Source organism: Sciurus carolinensis, chromosome 9 (assembly GCF_902686445.1).
Source record: "Sciurus carolinensis chromosome 9, mSciCar1.2, whole genome shotgun sequence".
Classification (NCBI taxonomy): domain Eukaryota; kingdom Metazoa; phylum Chordata; class Mammalia; order Rodentia; family Sciuridae; genus Sciurus; species Sciurus carolinensis.
This window is the reverse complement of record NC_062221.1, coordinates 136,517,973-136,534,137: the sequence shown is the minus strand read 5'-3', so window position 1 is coordinate 136,534,137 and position 16,165 is coordinate 136,517,973. Positions and strand designations below refer to the sequence as shown.

General features: G+C 46.1%; 1 protein-coding gene across 1 annotated transcript in view; it reads left to right on the top strand.

The window, feature by feature from the left end:
• Dscam (DS cell adhesion molecule) overlaps positions 1-16,165 on the top strand; it is a 665,830-nt gene that overhangs the window by 589,268 nt on the left and 60,397 nt on the right. Inside the window, exons 21-23 of the mRNA XM_047564141.1 lie at positions 7,031-7,184; positions 13,146-13,263; positions 14,754-14,917. Of these exons, the coding sequence (XP_047420097.1) occupies positions 7,031-7,184; positions 13,146-13,263; positions 14,754-14,917 (436 nt within the window). The remainder of the gene's footprint in view (positions 1-7,030; positions 7,185-13,145; positions 13,264-14,753; positions 14,918-16,165) is intronic.

Genomic DNA, 16,165 nt, shown 5'->3' with positions numbered 1-16,165 from the left:
CATCCAGAAGCCAGTTTTCTTCATGCCTTTTCTGAACACGAACTTTAATTCACTTGCAAAGCACCATAGCAATTTTTTTTAATATTTGAAAAACCAACAAATAAAATATATGGTATTTGAAAGGCTTTTAGCAAGTGAGCAGCAATAACATACATAGCAGCAGCCGCAGAAATCTCAGCAAAGTGCAGAAGAAACCTCTGGAATAGGCTGCCATCAAACTCCAATATACTCGCCTTTCCCAAATGCTGCCTCTCCAGTCTCTGCCTCCAGAGAGATCTTTGTGCCATAACTTTGTCTATTGTCTTTCAGAGATGAGAACAAAGAAATAAATGGAAATCAGATCAGAATGAATTATACATAGGAACTTTTAAAAATCTTAGGTTGATTCAGCTCACTGCTCATTCTTAATGGAATCCAGGCCATTTCTCTGACACAAAATAAAATTTTTGTGTTCATAGAGTTCTGTACTCTGTAATTAAAAGAACTCTCTGTTTTGTTTATTTTGCTTTGGGGAAGATTTTTTTTTTCTTATCTCTGCTGTGAACATTCTACCTATAAAATCAGAGCTTTCAAGATTATTAAAGAGTGTGTGTTAATAATTAGATATCAAAGCTTTTTAAAGCACCCCGTTTCTTTGATAGAATTAGTTTCTCATTAAAAAGTTAATTGAAATTTTTTCAAAGTGGGATTATTTTTATATCAGTCAGACAGGCTGGATAACTTAAAGCCCAGGACTTCAAAGTCATCTTCTACTCCTTTTTCTCTTCTGCACTCAGATCTTTCTTGGGTCATCACTAAACTCACCTGATATGAAAAGCGTTTCTGTGTCCAGTCACTGATTGGTAGAGTGGACTCAGTGCAGAGCTCTGGACATGCTCCTGAGAGCTTCGCAGAGAGCGGGACAGAGGCGACCCTCCCTCACAGACCCTGGAGCCCAGCAGGGAGAGAGACGCAAGACCATAACCCACAGAGGAATAAGCTAGGGCCTGAAAAGACCCCGAACGAAGGGCAGATGTGGCCCCTGATGAAGGGGATTAGAGAAGGCTTTACAAGTTCATCCATTAAGCTAAATAAACGTGAGGGATTTGGAGATGGATTCAACAACTGTTGGGTAAACACCTAGTTTTATAGAAATCATTTGAAGCGGCTCGATGCAGCTAATTTTATCTTACTGGTAAAAGGTATCTTAAATATGAAAGGGGAAAAAATCACATCAACATCCAAAGGAAAAATTAACTGTGGATGAAGACAGGTCTTGGGTGATTCATGGGGAACACCGAAGCACGAGGAGACCTCCCAGAAACCCTTGCAGCTCTTGACAAGAGACAGACTGAGGAGCTCCTTAGAAACCCTCGCTCTGCCCAGCAGACCTGAAGCACAACTCAGAAGGGTCAGGGCTTGAGAGCAGTCTGGCTTGGGTGTCACGAGATCTATGCCAATCACTGTGTTTTCCACTGTGTACAATTTGGGGGAGGCAAACATGTCAGAAGTCTTGTAAAACTTTGCTGTAAATATAATTTTAAATCAAATACATGAAGTTTCCATTTATTTTCCTAGGCATCTTGCAAATATTAATCCATCTCCTCAACTATGACAGAGATTTTTTTTTTAAAGGAATTCAAATGATTTTATTTCTGGATTCTAGTTAGAATTGCTCGAAATCCTATCATGCCTCATTTTTAATTAACCTTCCCTTTGCCAACCCATGATCATTCTGCATCCATGGGGACAAGAACTTACCTGGTAAGTTTCTTACATGAAGAAACTGAACTCAGTAAATGACATGAATCCAAGCTCAGTAATAATTCATGAATTCTTACCATTACTAAGCATGTTGTTGAAAGTCTTTGCATGGATTTTCTTCCCACAACCCAAAGGAGAGGACAGTGGCCTAGCCAGTTTGCACAGCTTCCTTGGTATCCTGTAATTATTGTCTCTCCTCATCCATGGCCCTGACACTTCCAATTCAGTGGTATCCACCCACAACTCCCACAGTGGAGCGTGAGCATGGCACTCCTGGGTACGATATCTGTGACAGTTTGTTTTAACTCATGAGTGTGTATCCTCAGAATCCCAGTCTACCCCTAAGAGCACTGTGGATTGTCCTGGTTGCATGATGTGAGTCAGAAAGGTCTCCACTCTTCTCATCCTGCCCTCTTCTTGGATGAACTGATAAATAAGTCCTATGACTCCCACTTGGAGCTCTATCAACTGAGAAGTGCTGACTAATAAGTAGTAGCTTAATTCTAGACTCTGCTGGAGTCAAGATATTTAAGTATGTTTTCAATGAGAAGAAAGCAAACTCTTTCTCAGACAACTGACCAAGTTTATGATGACTGCTGAGTACTCAGCAACTCTGTCCACAAACACCCCACCTCCTTTATGTCGCCAGGCACAACAGAGTCAGAAGCGAGCATGGGCAGAACTCCCCCAAGGCCAGGCCCCAAGCAGAGCCACGTTCCTGGACCCAGAACTTCCAGGATGTCCCTGCCTCTGGACCTTCACCATCAGGACCGAGGTCCAGCCCAGTTAGCGAGGTTGGGCTAAGACGTGGGCACACTTCAGGCACATCCAATCTAGAACTGCCATCTTGACTCTGAGGATGCGCACCGACGGTTACAGATCTCCCAGGAGAAACGTGAACACTTGGACATCTTAGCACTGAAACCCGAGACGCCCTTTGCCCACCTCCATGCACAGTCCTGCTCCACCACACCGGGAATGTCCCGGCCGGCCCAACACCCGGGGCGGCCTCCCCGCAGGCTGCCCTGACAGCGAGCCCCCTTGGTTCCCTTCCACCCACCCCTTGGCTCTTCAGTCTCTGTTGACATATCAGGAGAAAGGGGAAAGTAAGGTCCTTCCCGCTCGTGGAACACCCCAGTACTTGAGTGGAGGGCCCCAGCATAAAATGCCCGTGGACATCAGCACACCTGCTCACACACTGTCAGACTGTCGCGTGGCAAGCTGGTGTCTGAGAAAAGCAACACCGATGGAATGTAATTATAGGCACTGCTTTGACATCTCACAGTTAGAATACGGAGGACAATGCTTCACGAGGAGGCAGACTTCGTCGCCTCTCTTTCTCAGAATAAGCATTTCTAGCTGCGCGTTAAGGATTTAATCACATGGATTTGCTTCACTACCCCCAATGAGCTTCTGATTAATTTTTCCTGTTCCTTCCTTTCCTTCTTCCTTCCTTGCCTCCTCTTAAGAGGGCTAATAATGTTGAATCATCATCATCCATGGCTACAGGGTCCTGTTTAAGACTGATATTCTGCAATGTGTGGTGCGATGCTCTATTGGAGTGATTTCCTGCTCCCAGGCAATCTCCCACGACCCCAGCCTCACTCCCTCCTTCACCCCACCTACCTCTGGAGGAGGCTCGCCACACAGCCTCTGTCCCATGGTGAAGAGACCTAGCCTGCCACGGTGGCCAGCCTCCAGTCTTCCAGGTGAGACTCACTCACCAAGTCTGTCAGGCTCCAAGTTCCAATGACTTCCTTGGATCTCAGAGCCCCCTCCCATCCCGAGGCAGGAGTGCATACAGTCAGCCCGCAGCAGAAAATCCTTACTCCCAACTCAGCCTCTTTTGGAACCCAGAGTTGGGTGGTTGGAAAACAGCAAAACCATCAAGTTCTGCACAGGCGGCCTCACATCTTTTGCTGGGAAAGAAGGTACTGGCATCTTTGAGGATATTCTCACCTTTAAGGCCCTTGCCAAACCTTCAGCACAACAGGAAAAGTCACATATGATACTCAGTTACATAGGTCCCAAAGAAAACGAACCAGCTCTTCGCTGTTTGAATAATCAGCTGGCAACGTCCTCCTGCTGAGATGAGGGAAAGGGGCCTAATTGGTATGTCAAAGAGTGGAGACATCCATGTACTTGACTTTCCCAGGAGCCACTGAACAACTTCAGCCTCTTTCCCATCTGTAGAGCAGGATGCCATTTCATCTGGAGGAAGTTTCCATCCATTCACTTTTTTCCCTTCAGCTCTTGGTTAGTGTTCTATATAAATGGTGAAGGAAACAATGTTGCTTAAGAAAATATAGTTTTGTTGTCGATTTCAGCCAGGCTTCCTGTTGCTGACAAAAAGACCAATTAAAATGCTTATTTTGGAGGTAATAAAGGATGGCGTATGCCTTGTAGACAGAACACATATCAAGTTTTAACTAAAAGCTGTATACTCTATACAGAAAATCCTTTATTTTGTAAATATATTTTCAAGGTTCATTGATGTTTAATGTTCAGTAAGAGCAAATGATATAATTTGTCTGTCATAAGTTTTGTGAAATTAATTTGGTAACAAGATAACCTGGGAACATCACATAGGAAGAGTGCATGCCGTCTCCGGATAGCCTCCCTGGTTTGCCAGGAAACAAGCCTGACCCCCTTGCTCTCTGGGGACAGGACAAAGGCATGGTGTGCAGACGTGCGGCAAGCAAGGGAGGGGTAGTTCAGACGCACACACAGGTGCCCGTCATGCTATCGTGTACAGAGTCCCCTGGGAATCCACACACGGGCCGGAGTTTCCCTTCGTCATGTTTAGTCAGTGAACAATTCTCTGACACTATTTTTCTAGAGGAAATGTAGGATTTTCTGACAATCACAAGTTAGAGTTGACTTGAATTCCCTGTTTAAGTGCAGAGCTAGTGTTGCGACATACGCAGTCTACCAAGCTGCTCGAGGCTTATTTAACAGCTAGTCCATCCTTCTTATGAGCGTCGGTTGCTCATAATTGTGTACATCCACGTTTCCATCTGTCAGCACTTTTTCTGCTTGAATGACTTCCTTTACATTTCCCATAGTGTGAGCGATGAATAAATTCAGCCTTTTGTATATCTGAAAATGTTTTTATTTCATTTTCATCTTGAATCATGTTTGCTGGATATTGAATCTTAGGTTGAGTTTTGCTTTCCTTCTGATACTTCAATGTACCAAATTTTGTTCCATTTTCTTCTTACTTGGATTGTTTTTGAAACGAAATCTGCCGTCATCCTTATCTACATTCCCTGACGCCTATGTCTTTCCTCTGGCTGCTTTCAAGATTGTCTCTCCATTTCCAGTTTTGAGCAATGTGATGATCATGTGCCTTGGTGTACTTTTCTTAGTATTTTTGAGGCTGAATTCATTGAGATTCTTGGCTCTGTGGGTTCAGAGTTTCCATGAAACATGGAGATGGCTTCGCCATTACTTCCTCAGTAACTTCCTGTTTTTCTGCCCTCTCTCCTTCTTGTCTTTGGTAACTCTGGGTCAGTAAAGCCCACCTGTATGTCAGGCTGCTAGTCAGGCTTCCACAGTTCAGAGACTGCTAACTGTTTCTTCCCTATTCTGTCTTTCATCCTACATCTTCACTCTGTTCTTCCTATAATATCTAAATGGCAGATAATCTTTCCACTGTTTTTTTCTATCTCACACTTTATAATTTCATCCCTAGTTTGTATTTTTATATATTTTAGATCTTCCTTTTGAACACAATGGAGTTACAATGCAGCGATAACGTAATGACTGTTTTATATGAATAAATCAATATGTGTCAATCATGAGTCGGTTTCAATAGACTAGAGCAACACTCAATCCTGGGTTAATTCTTTATGATTCATGTTTCCCTGCCTTTCTGGCATTCCTGGAATTTGTTTTATAACAGTTTTATTAAAATATAATTTGCATACCACAAAATTCATGCTTTTAAAGTGTACAATCCAGTGGCTTCTGGTATACTCACAGAATTTACAACTCTTGCCATTCTCTAGACTTAGAACATTTTCATCATCCCCAAAATATGCTCCACACCTGTCAGCAGTCACTCCTCTTGTCCCCCTTCCCACCCAGCTCCTGGCAATCTGTCTGTCCCTAGGGACTTGTCTATTCTGGACATTTCATACAAAGAGAATTATAAATTTGAGGTCCTTGGTGATGGACTCTTTCCCCTAGCTTGGTGTTTTCAAGACTGATCCATACTGTAGCAGGTAGCAGTACTTCACTCCTTTCTGTTTTAGAGTAATACTACATGAATACACAGCACTTTTGTTTATCATCAATATCCATCATTTGATGGGTATTTGCATTTTCCATACTTGGAAATTATTCACTGGATGTCAAACAATGTGAATTTTACCTTCTTGGTACTAAATATTTTAAACCTTATAAAGATTCATGAGTTTCATTCTGTGAGGCAGTGAAGTTACTTAGTCATAGTATGGTCTTGCTGAATCTTGCTTTTAAGATTTGCCGGGCAAGACTAGAGCAGCACTCAATCCTGGGCTAACTCTCCTCACCCACGAGGTGAGGCCTTTATGAACCACATCCTGTGCCCCACCAAGACTGATGTTGTTCAGCATGGCGGGAACAGGCGCCATTCCCAGCCTGTGTGAGTGCCAAGCTCTGTGGCCTCCTGGCCTTCAGCTGCTTCTCTCCCTGGCTCAGGGAGTTTCCTCACGAGTATGCACAGGTCTCCTCAGCTGAATACCCAAATCAGGCCCTCTGGTGTTCCCTGCCTGTGAGCTCTCCCATTCCTAGGCTCTCAGTTCCGTCTCCTCACCCTGGGGAGGCTGCTGGGCTCCTTCTGGGTTCCCCTCCATGTACTGTGCCCCCCAAACCCTCTCAAACATGTAACATCCTCATATTGTAGGGTTGGCCTGTCTGTTTCCCTCCTTTCAGAGATCACTGTCATTTGCCACCCAATGCACCTGCCTTTGAAACCATTGCTTCACACACTGTGTGCATGTTCCTGGTTGTAAGACAGGAGAGTATATTGGGCTCCAGTTATTTCATCTTGGCCCACACCAGACATGCTGTAGCCCATAACTCAAGGATTAAAATACTCACTTGCCACCCTCGAAGCTGCTTCTGGGAGAAATGTTGACCCTGGGTCCCCCTAAGTTTCCTAATTCCACTTCATGTTGCAAATGGAGCCTTTTGGAGGGTGGTTGGTGGGGGCTTCTGTGTGTCACGTTAGCTGGTATATTAATAACCGCTTGTGCCACTGGCTTAATTTGAATGTGGGAATGTTTATGTCTCCTCTCAACAGGTGATCAGCGAGTTTGAAGCCTCCCCTGACTCGTTTTCCTATAGAATCCCTAACCTGAGTCGGAATCGTCAGTACAGCGTCTGGGTGGTGGCCGTGACCTCGGCGGGAAGAGGCAACAGCAGTGAGATCATCACAGTGGAGCCGTTAGCCAAAGGTGTGCCCTGTAGGGAGGACTTCACTGGCATAACTGTCTGCTGTCTCTGCAGTCAAGCTGTGGAGCTCTGAAAATCACGTGATCCAGAGCGTCACATTGCTGCTCAGGAAGTGGGGCTGCTGCTGGCTGGCCCTGGGTCCCTATGCCAATCAGGAGAGGGCTCCCCAGAGGGGAGTGGCTGGCCACTGAAAGTGTCTTTGGGAAAATTAGGAAAAGGAGCCCTGCTCACCACTCTGAATAGAAGAAAATCACTGCACAGAATTTCCCCAGGGACTTCTGCATCCTCAAAAACCAGGGGTCATACCTCTTAAAGAAAAATGTCTATTTTGGGGTCCACAGGATTTGGAACCTTATGAGCGTAAGGAAATCATTAGCTATTCATCTGTTGGTAGAATGCTATAAACATGGTCCTTAAGTGAGAGGGGAAACCTGGAGTCACCCAGGAATCAAAAGTTCCTACAAGTGAATATGTCATCTTCACAGTTTGATGTTAGACTGGTCCTTAAAAATCACACATGAGGAAGATCCCTTCTCTTCTCCTGGTCCTCATTCAACCACTGTGTCCCAGTCCCCGCACCTGTCCCTCAAAGTGAGTCCCTCTCCTTGCCAGCCAGAGATGCCTCCTGATTTGGGGACACAGAGCACTGGCCTCTTATTACTGATATGATCTCTAGGACTCTGAAAGAGAAGCAAAAACATTTCAAAATTCCAAATTTTCCTCTAAACATTCTTTTCTATTTGTTCTAACTGGTTGTACATGACAGTAGAATGCATTTCTACATCTTGATAGGTCATACATAAGTGGAGTGTGATCTCTATTTTTCTGATTATCCATATTGCAGGATCATGCAGTCATACACATACGTGAGGGCATAATGATTCTTGATAATATGGTTGATAATGTAATACTGAAGAGATAGGCAGAATAAAATAGTGAGGGCCAAGGAGAGAGCCCTCGTGGTCTGAACGCATGCAGGTCGGAGACACGTGTATTGTTGATAGGGAAAGTACACCGGTGGAGGTTCTTCCATGGTAATCTCTGTCATGATACCCAGCCAGCCCCTCACATCGAGGGGAAAAAGTGATCTTCAAGGAAGATGGTGAAGTAAGGATTGCCCTGCGAGATGAAATCGGAACTGCAACAGAAGAGGCAGATTGGCAGTGATTCGCCTCTCCCTTTCTTCAGGCTGTCCAAGTTCCACCTGGAGACACAGCCAGGAAGGGCCAGGCTAACGCAGTAGGAAGTGCCACATTCACGGGGGCATACCTGAAAATGGGCCTTGCATAGGAGTGGGCTTGCCTGAGAGATCACATGACGCTTGATATTTAGTAAATCATTTTGAGTGTCCGACATGTACCAGGCCCTCTGCTGGGGTGCAGAGGAGTGAGTCAAGGGAGACTGACTGGTCAAGTGAACACTCCCTGAACCTCAGTGGCCTCACACAACAACAGAGTCCAACAGATGGTTTTGGTCAGCCAACTTTTCTGGGCAGCTGGCTCCTCTCCACATGGTGATGCAGAGATCCAGCCTCTTCCACAGTGTGATCTGCAACCTGGGACGTAGCCCACAGGTAGGGGGAAGAGAGCACAGAGGGCCCGGGGCGAAGTGTTCACAGTCATACACGGATGTGTGTGACCTGACCCACTTCAAAGCAGGCTGGGGAATGAAGAATAAAGTCAGGCTGAGCACAGAGGAGCAACTCCACAGAGGAGCCAAACATGCCTGCCTACCCCTTCCCTGGGGAGCTTACAGCTTGCTGGAAAGACGTTACCAGCTTCTCTAAATCTACACATAATCCACTGCTGCGATACGCTCTGTTTAAAACTGCACCGTAAGAGGGCCACACTAAGCCCGCAAAGACAGGATCAGAGTCGGCCTCTCAGGAACGAACAGGTGTGGTTACCTGAAATTCAAAGAGAACAGTGCTCCTTGAGAAAGAAGCAGAGTCAGAGGCCCGCAGCTGCGGAAGAGTTTAGCATGTTGGAGGCCTGGGGCACAGGGAGGGGACAGTGATTCCCGAAGACCCCGGAAACTGAACCTTCAGGACTGTTAGGGACTTCAGACTTCCCTCAGAGAGCAATGGGAAGACACTGTTTTAACCCTAAATGCAGAGTAGGCACATGGTCTAATTTCTGTGTGTGTGTGTGTGTGTGTGTGTGTGTAAGAGTGTGAATGTGTGTGATAAGCTTTATGTTTTAGAACAGTTTTAAGTTTAGAGAAAAACTGAAGATAGCACAGAGTCGCCATTTACCCCACACCTGGTTTCCCTGATTATTGGCACCTTGAGTGGCATTTGTCAAAATGAATGGTGGGTGTGCTTTTTAAGACCACACTGGTCTCTGTATCCTAAATGGGTTGCAGAAAGGTAAGGGCAGGAAGATCAGGAGACCAGAGAGGAGGTGGAGTGGCCGCCCAGCAAGGCTTGGACTAGCACAGGGTGAGCAGGTCAAGAGAAGTGGACAGGCCTTAAGGCGTATTGTGGATGCAGAACCAAGGGGACAAGGTGGCAGGTGTCGGGCGGGGTGCTGCAGCTCAAATGGACATCCTCAATCTGACACAGGCTGCAGGGGGGGCTGTGAGGAAGAACAGGAAAGAGGTGGATTTTGAAGCAGGCGAGAGGCCTGTGGCCGTTTGGATGTGTTCCCACTTGGGTGAATGAGCCGCTCACTCAGGTGACTTCAGTGGGGCATATTCTGGCACCCCAGGGACATTTGGCAGGAGGCAGAAACACAGTGGTCATCATGCAGACGTCCCACGCCTGGGAAGTGAGTGAGGGTATCTGAGAGCAGAGGGAGCCAGAGGGATGAGGGCCCAGGACCTGCCCCGAGGAGGGACAGGATCGGCACAGGCAGAGACAGGAAAGGCCAGAGAGGCCCGAACAACAGGTGTCAGGCCGGGAATTCAAAGCAGACTCAAAGCAGAGGAGGGGAGTCAGCAGAGGCAGCTGGTGGCAGGAGGAGGGTGGAACAAACCAAAGTTAGATGTGCCCTTGGGGGTGCCAGAATATGGGGGAGAGGACCTCAGACCTCCCGGGGAGCAGCCTCAGGGGTGGGGACAGGCACGTAGTAGCAGCGTAGGGGACCGGAAAGCCACGGGAGGAGAGCAGTGAGCCACAGGACAGAGCTCCCGACACTCAACATCTGGAGGGGCCAACCAGAAGCTGGAGCGGTCGGGCTCCTGGGGGAGGGCCCTGGTTCCCCGTCTGCTGTCACTGCACGTTTGTGTGGTGGGGAGGACTCCAGCAGGGCGCCATCCAGGAGGAGGAGGAGGAGGAAGGTCAGCCGGGGATCTCCCCGCAGGAAATGCATGTTTCCGCCCCTGCCTCCAGGCTCAGGTGGAGGGGTCAGGAACTTAAGAAGAGGAAGGACCTTTGGAATCCCACTGCAGGGAAGCAGGAGGCAATTCACTAAAGAAAGAGGAAGTCTGGCAAAGAGTGCGTGCGAGAGCCGGGGAGGTGGGTTCTGTGAACGTTCAGTGGTGCCCGGACGCCCTTTCGCACAGATTCCTCCAGAAACATTCGGCTTCTCATGCTCCGGAGAGCTTAGTTAGGGTTCATCTAGACAGGTTTCTGGAACGGGGCTGAGCGAGGGAATACCTCAAGGGCAGAGCAACTCCCAATCTGGCAGCCATCACCCAGAGGCCCCATCCCTGGAAACCCATTAGGACCTGAAGATCCAACTTAGATGGTGGAAAAGTCACAGTGGACGTGGGCGGAGATACCCCGGGGGCTGCTGCAAGGTGGATGCAGACGAGAAGCCAACCAAGAGCTAGAAGGGTCCAAAATCCAGTGAGTGAGCAAATGGAGACATGGAGCCAGTCTGGTTGGAGCCCCGTCACAGGAAGGAGCCCCGAGCAGGCAGAGGCCCTGAGAGCCCAGCGCGAGGCTGTGGGCAGCAGCACAGGGTGAGCAGGGCGTCCAGGGTGCAGGTGGACTGGTTTCTCCTCAAGATCACCCAGGAGGCCTGGTAAGGTCAGACTCCCTGAATCCACCGAAGGTCCACTGAGCCTCAAGACCACGTGAGAGTTTGCATTTTTCAGATTCTAGGTGATTCTTTTGCCAGCTCTGGGTTAAGAACCGCAGGTCTGGTGTATTCTGTTGCTCAGTCGTGGAATTTCAAGCTAGGACCCTTTAAATCCCAACTGCCTCAAATGCAAATTTAGTTCTAGAAACAGTGTGTACTGGACTTGAAGAGGAAGTAGCACTAGCCAGTGCTTTTGAAATGACTGATTCCTAGAATTAATTTACAGGATTATGATTGGCATGTTAAAGAACCATAATGGAATAGAAGGCAACAGTCACAAACAGACTAAACTGGTGAACTACATCAGAATGCATCAGATACAGCAAAGTATTGATTTGGACAACTTTGTTTTCATTCACGTGAGTGTCCCAGTACATGTATAGCTTCTGGGTTTTGAGGCAAAATGTATTTCTTGAAGTGGTGGCTGTTAAAAAGCCTCAGAGTCCTAACTCCAGCTGAACTTCCCTCATAACCCACACTTTAATGCTGAGGACACACCCAAATAGAAAGAGCAGTCTGAAGAATTCAAAGAAGAAAACGCCAAAGTTACCAGGGCCAGAAATCCAGAGCTGCCTGACCAGGATCTTTTCATGATCGGGATGTGAAGTCAGCCGTGTCCATGATGGGGAAGGTGGTGCCCGCTTGGAACACTCCTCCTCACTCAGGAGAGGGTGCTTCGAACTCATGGCCCTGTTTGGCTGCAAGATTCCTGTCTCTCCAGAAGGCCTGCCTTCTGAACCCTCTGGCATTTGTTCTTTCTCTGCCCTTGTCCACTCAGCTCAGATCAGAAATAGAAGTGGCTCTGGAAGACCTTAACGACCATGGTTGCCATTCCACTCCAGGATGGCTCTGTCATGACTCGGTTCTGGGAATCTCGCCTCAACTGGGGTTCCAGAGTTCTCCTGGCAGGAGGCTGCTTCCAACCTCCTCTTGCCAGTGAAAACCCTCGGGCCCTGAATGGTTCAGGGGTCTCAACACTGGTGCCATTTCCTTGGGTCCAGAATCAGCTTCGGGCTGCCTGCCACCTGCGGTCTCCATGTCTGAGAGTCTTTAGCTCAGGCCAGGCTCTGGAGGGATCTCCTGTGCCCCCATCCCTGCGTCATCAGCCCCATGACGTGCCTGAGCATGTCGGCTGAAACAAAGGAGGCACGCAGCCTCTGCCTCCTAGTTCCTGTCCCAGAAAATGGTTTCCAATGGACGGCAGAGGTGGGCAGTGGTTTTCCTCTAGAAGATTGTGTCTGGGTGTCTCTGCCAGCTCTGTGACTATCGAGAGGTGGCACCAGGAACCTTGGTCCACTATGCTCTTCAAGAGGTCCTTCTCAGGAGCTTTCTGTGGATTCCACACCAGTGCCAAATCGCCCCGGAAAAAGCTCCTGCTTGGGCATCTGAATCAGTGTCCCCAAGCCAACGGTCACTCTTCTGGAGAGGCCCTCTGGAGGTGTTCATTTTCCTTAACGTGTGTACTAAAGATCGAGTCTTCTATAAGTCAGAAAGCACCACACAGTTGAAAAATAGAAGTAGTTCCAGTTTATTTCTTCCTGTCTATTGGGGTTTTGTGTTTTGCATCAACTATTCTCTTAGATATTAAAAGTGTGTTTTAATGTGCAGTTTTGTCATTTAAATTGCTTCATAAAGTACTTTGAAAAACTAACTGGGCTCATGGAAAGCATAGCTTGGAGTTGCTTAGCTTAGGAAGCTCCAAATATTTAATTTGGACTTCTCGTGTTTAGGCAATAGGAGAAAAAATTGCCATGTGTGGATTTTCAGTTATTTGTATGTTCTTACGATAAAAATCCCTTATAACAATGACACCAGAGAATACTGTTGACAGCTGGGATGTTACTGTCACTTGCTGTTTGCGCTCCATTTAGGAAGTCACTTTGGCTCCCTGTGATGAATCCGTGGAATAACTGGGCTTCGGCTCTCTCTGTGTTCTAGCTCCTGCGAGAATCTTAACCTTCAGCGGAACAGTGACCACTCCCTGGATGAAAGACATCGTCTTGCCATGCAAAGCTGTTGGGGACCCTTCTCCTGCAGTAAAATGGATGAAAGACAGGTAACCAGTAACCCAATGTATGCTCTGGCGAGCCCTCAGTCGTGTAGCAGGCAGAATTGTCCAAGTCTAGGGTCTTCTGATTTCCTATTCATGTGTTTCTGTGGAAGCTTGAGGAAACCTCCATCTCTTTTGAGACTGGCAGCAACCTTGGAGTTAGCATGGCAAGGGGCTAATCTACTCTGTCCATCTTCTGTAAACCCAGACCCTTGAAATGCCCAAGGATGCTTGAGAGGACAATGGCCCTGGTCATAACCAGGGTGGAGTTCCTCTGCCTGCTCAGGTCAAGGGTGTAATTGGGACAAGGTACCAGTTATCAGGAGCCTCAACATCTCTCTCTTCTCCAGAGATGGTGGGCTATCTAACACTCACTCATGTGCTCTGAGAAAGAATGTGAAAAAAATGGAATTCATTAAGACTTTGCTAACCTGAAAGCTGGCTTTCCACTCAATAGTGATTATTAAAATAATAGCAATTAAGGTAGAAGGGATTACACCTATAATCCCCATTGCTCAGGAGGCCGAAGCAGAAGAATTGCAAGTTCAAAACCAATGTCAGCAACTTAGCAAGTCCTCAAGCAACTTAGCCAGACCACCCTGTCTCAAAATAAAAAATAAAAAGAAGGACTGGGATGTGCCTCAGTGGTTAAGTGCCCCCTGGGTTCAATCTCTTCTACCAAAAAAAAAAAAAAAAAGGAAGAAGAAAATAGGTGAGATTGTTAAAATGCTTTATCTCTATTCAGAGGAAGAAATTAAGGTATCAACAAAGGGTTGAGATTATCTTATAAGCATAGAGATTTGATATCATGCATTCAGAAGAGTGCCTGTTTTCAAACAAAAGCACTTTAAAGACATAATCTACTGAAATAATGGGCTGCGCCCAGTGAGCGCTTGGATCATTGCATTTAAAGCTGGTTCGTCCCAGGGAAATTCATAAGCTCCTGAGATCAAGCTGCCACTCTACCCATGGTGGGAATGAGCCCAGTAAACTGGACAATCTGCCACAGACATGGTGGTCAGGACCGTGAGGACCCCTGTGCAAGGGTCACTCACTGCCCTCTTGAGATACCACATTCCGCTCTTCATCAATTTTGTTAAGAATTGTGATTTTAAGTGAATTTATAAAAGGTTTCAAGATTTAGTGCACTGGATGTGATCTGGTCAGGTTGGCACTAAATTGCCACAAAGCAGAAGTCTCCAGACCCACAGTGGAGACCCCTGGGCATCAAGGTTGTTGGCACAGGTGAGGAGCCCACGCTCTCGGGAGCCAGGAGCCAGGAGCCAGGAGCCGGGCCCTGGACATGGATCTAGACTTCAATTTTTACAAACAGTGGTTTTCATCCAATTATCACTGTTTAATTCTTTCATAATGTAAGAAATATTAAGCTGCAAATGTACTGTTTGCTTCAGAGAAAGTCCTGATGCTTTTCTCCAAGTTCAGCTAATGTGGATTGTAATTTCTTTAATCTGTGCATTTTTCTTCCTGTGAGGTAGTAACGGGACACCCAGCCTGGTCACGATTGATGGGCGCAGGAGCATCTTCAGCAACGGGAGCTTCATCATCCGCACAGTGAAAGCTGAAGATTCCGGCTACTACAGCTGCATTGCCAATAACAACTGGGGATCAGATGAAATTATTTTAAATTTGCAAGTACAAGGTACAAAATTAGGGGGACTATCTTGAATGATCTATTGTGTGCATGACCTACATATAAAACCAAAATTGAACCAGGTGCAGTGGTACACGCCTGTAATCCCAGCTACCTGGGAGGCTGAGGCAGGAGGATTGGGAGTTTGACACCAGCCTCAGCAATTTAGCAAGGCCTGTCTCAAAACGAAAATAAAAAGGGGTGGGGATGTAGCTTGGTAGTAGAGTGTGGCCCCAATATCACAAACAAAAAAGCAGAGTTGAATGAATTTTAAAATCAGCCTTTATAAACAGCTAATTGCTATTTTCATATTACAAAAGAACACATGTTTATTTTGGAAAATATAATTAGACACATCAAAGAAAATAAAAAACATTCACAATCCCAGAGATAGTACTGGATTGCAATATATTTTTGCATAGAGAATGACTAGTCATTTTTTCCTTTTTTTTTCCATTCTGTTATTTTTTCCTTCCCCCCCACCCCTCCCACCCCTCTTTTCCCTCTATATGGTCCCTCCTTCCTCCATTCTTGCCCCCCTCCCACCCCCCATTATGTGCATACTCTGAAAAAGTATCATTTTTTCTTTATGTGCATACTCTGAAAAAGTTCTTAATAATTTCTACTAACTGTATTGTTTACATACATATGTATAATCACCCTGAAAATAAGGCTAAATGGTTGTCTTTTATGTCTCCTATTAATTCAATTTCCATATGCAATTTATCTAATAAAGGACACTAACTAAAACTCTAAGTATATCACTATGATATTTAATTGTGTATTTAATGCAAGGTATTTTTTCTTGTACTTCACAAAATGTATGCAACAATCTCCAAAGATTATCACATTAGCGCTGTGTGCAAAAGCCCAAACAGCTATTGATTGGGTACAGATTTAGGTGCATGGTGTTATTTTATTAGAAGAAAAATCAAAGCGTATGCGTCTTTGTATTTAGGTGTTGTCACATTAATAGATTGCAGCAAATAAAAATAAAATCAATATTGTCCTCAGTGGGAAGGGAAGAGGAGAACTATATTTTTACAAAACGCTGCAGCATTGATCTTGAATTTTGAGTTAATTGAAGCCAGGAGAATTCTGGGACCCTTCAGAAGATAACATTCTGTTATGATTCTAAAGAGATGAACCAATTTTTCAGGCTTTTGGGTCCATCTATCAGGCTCGCTTGAAGGAGGAAGGTCATTTTATGTGAAGCTTTCCTTATATTTTGGATAACCTGATTCTGACTTTTTTCAG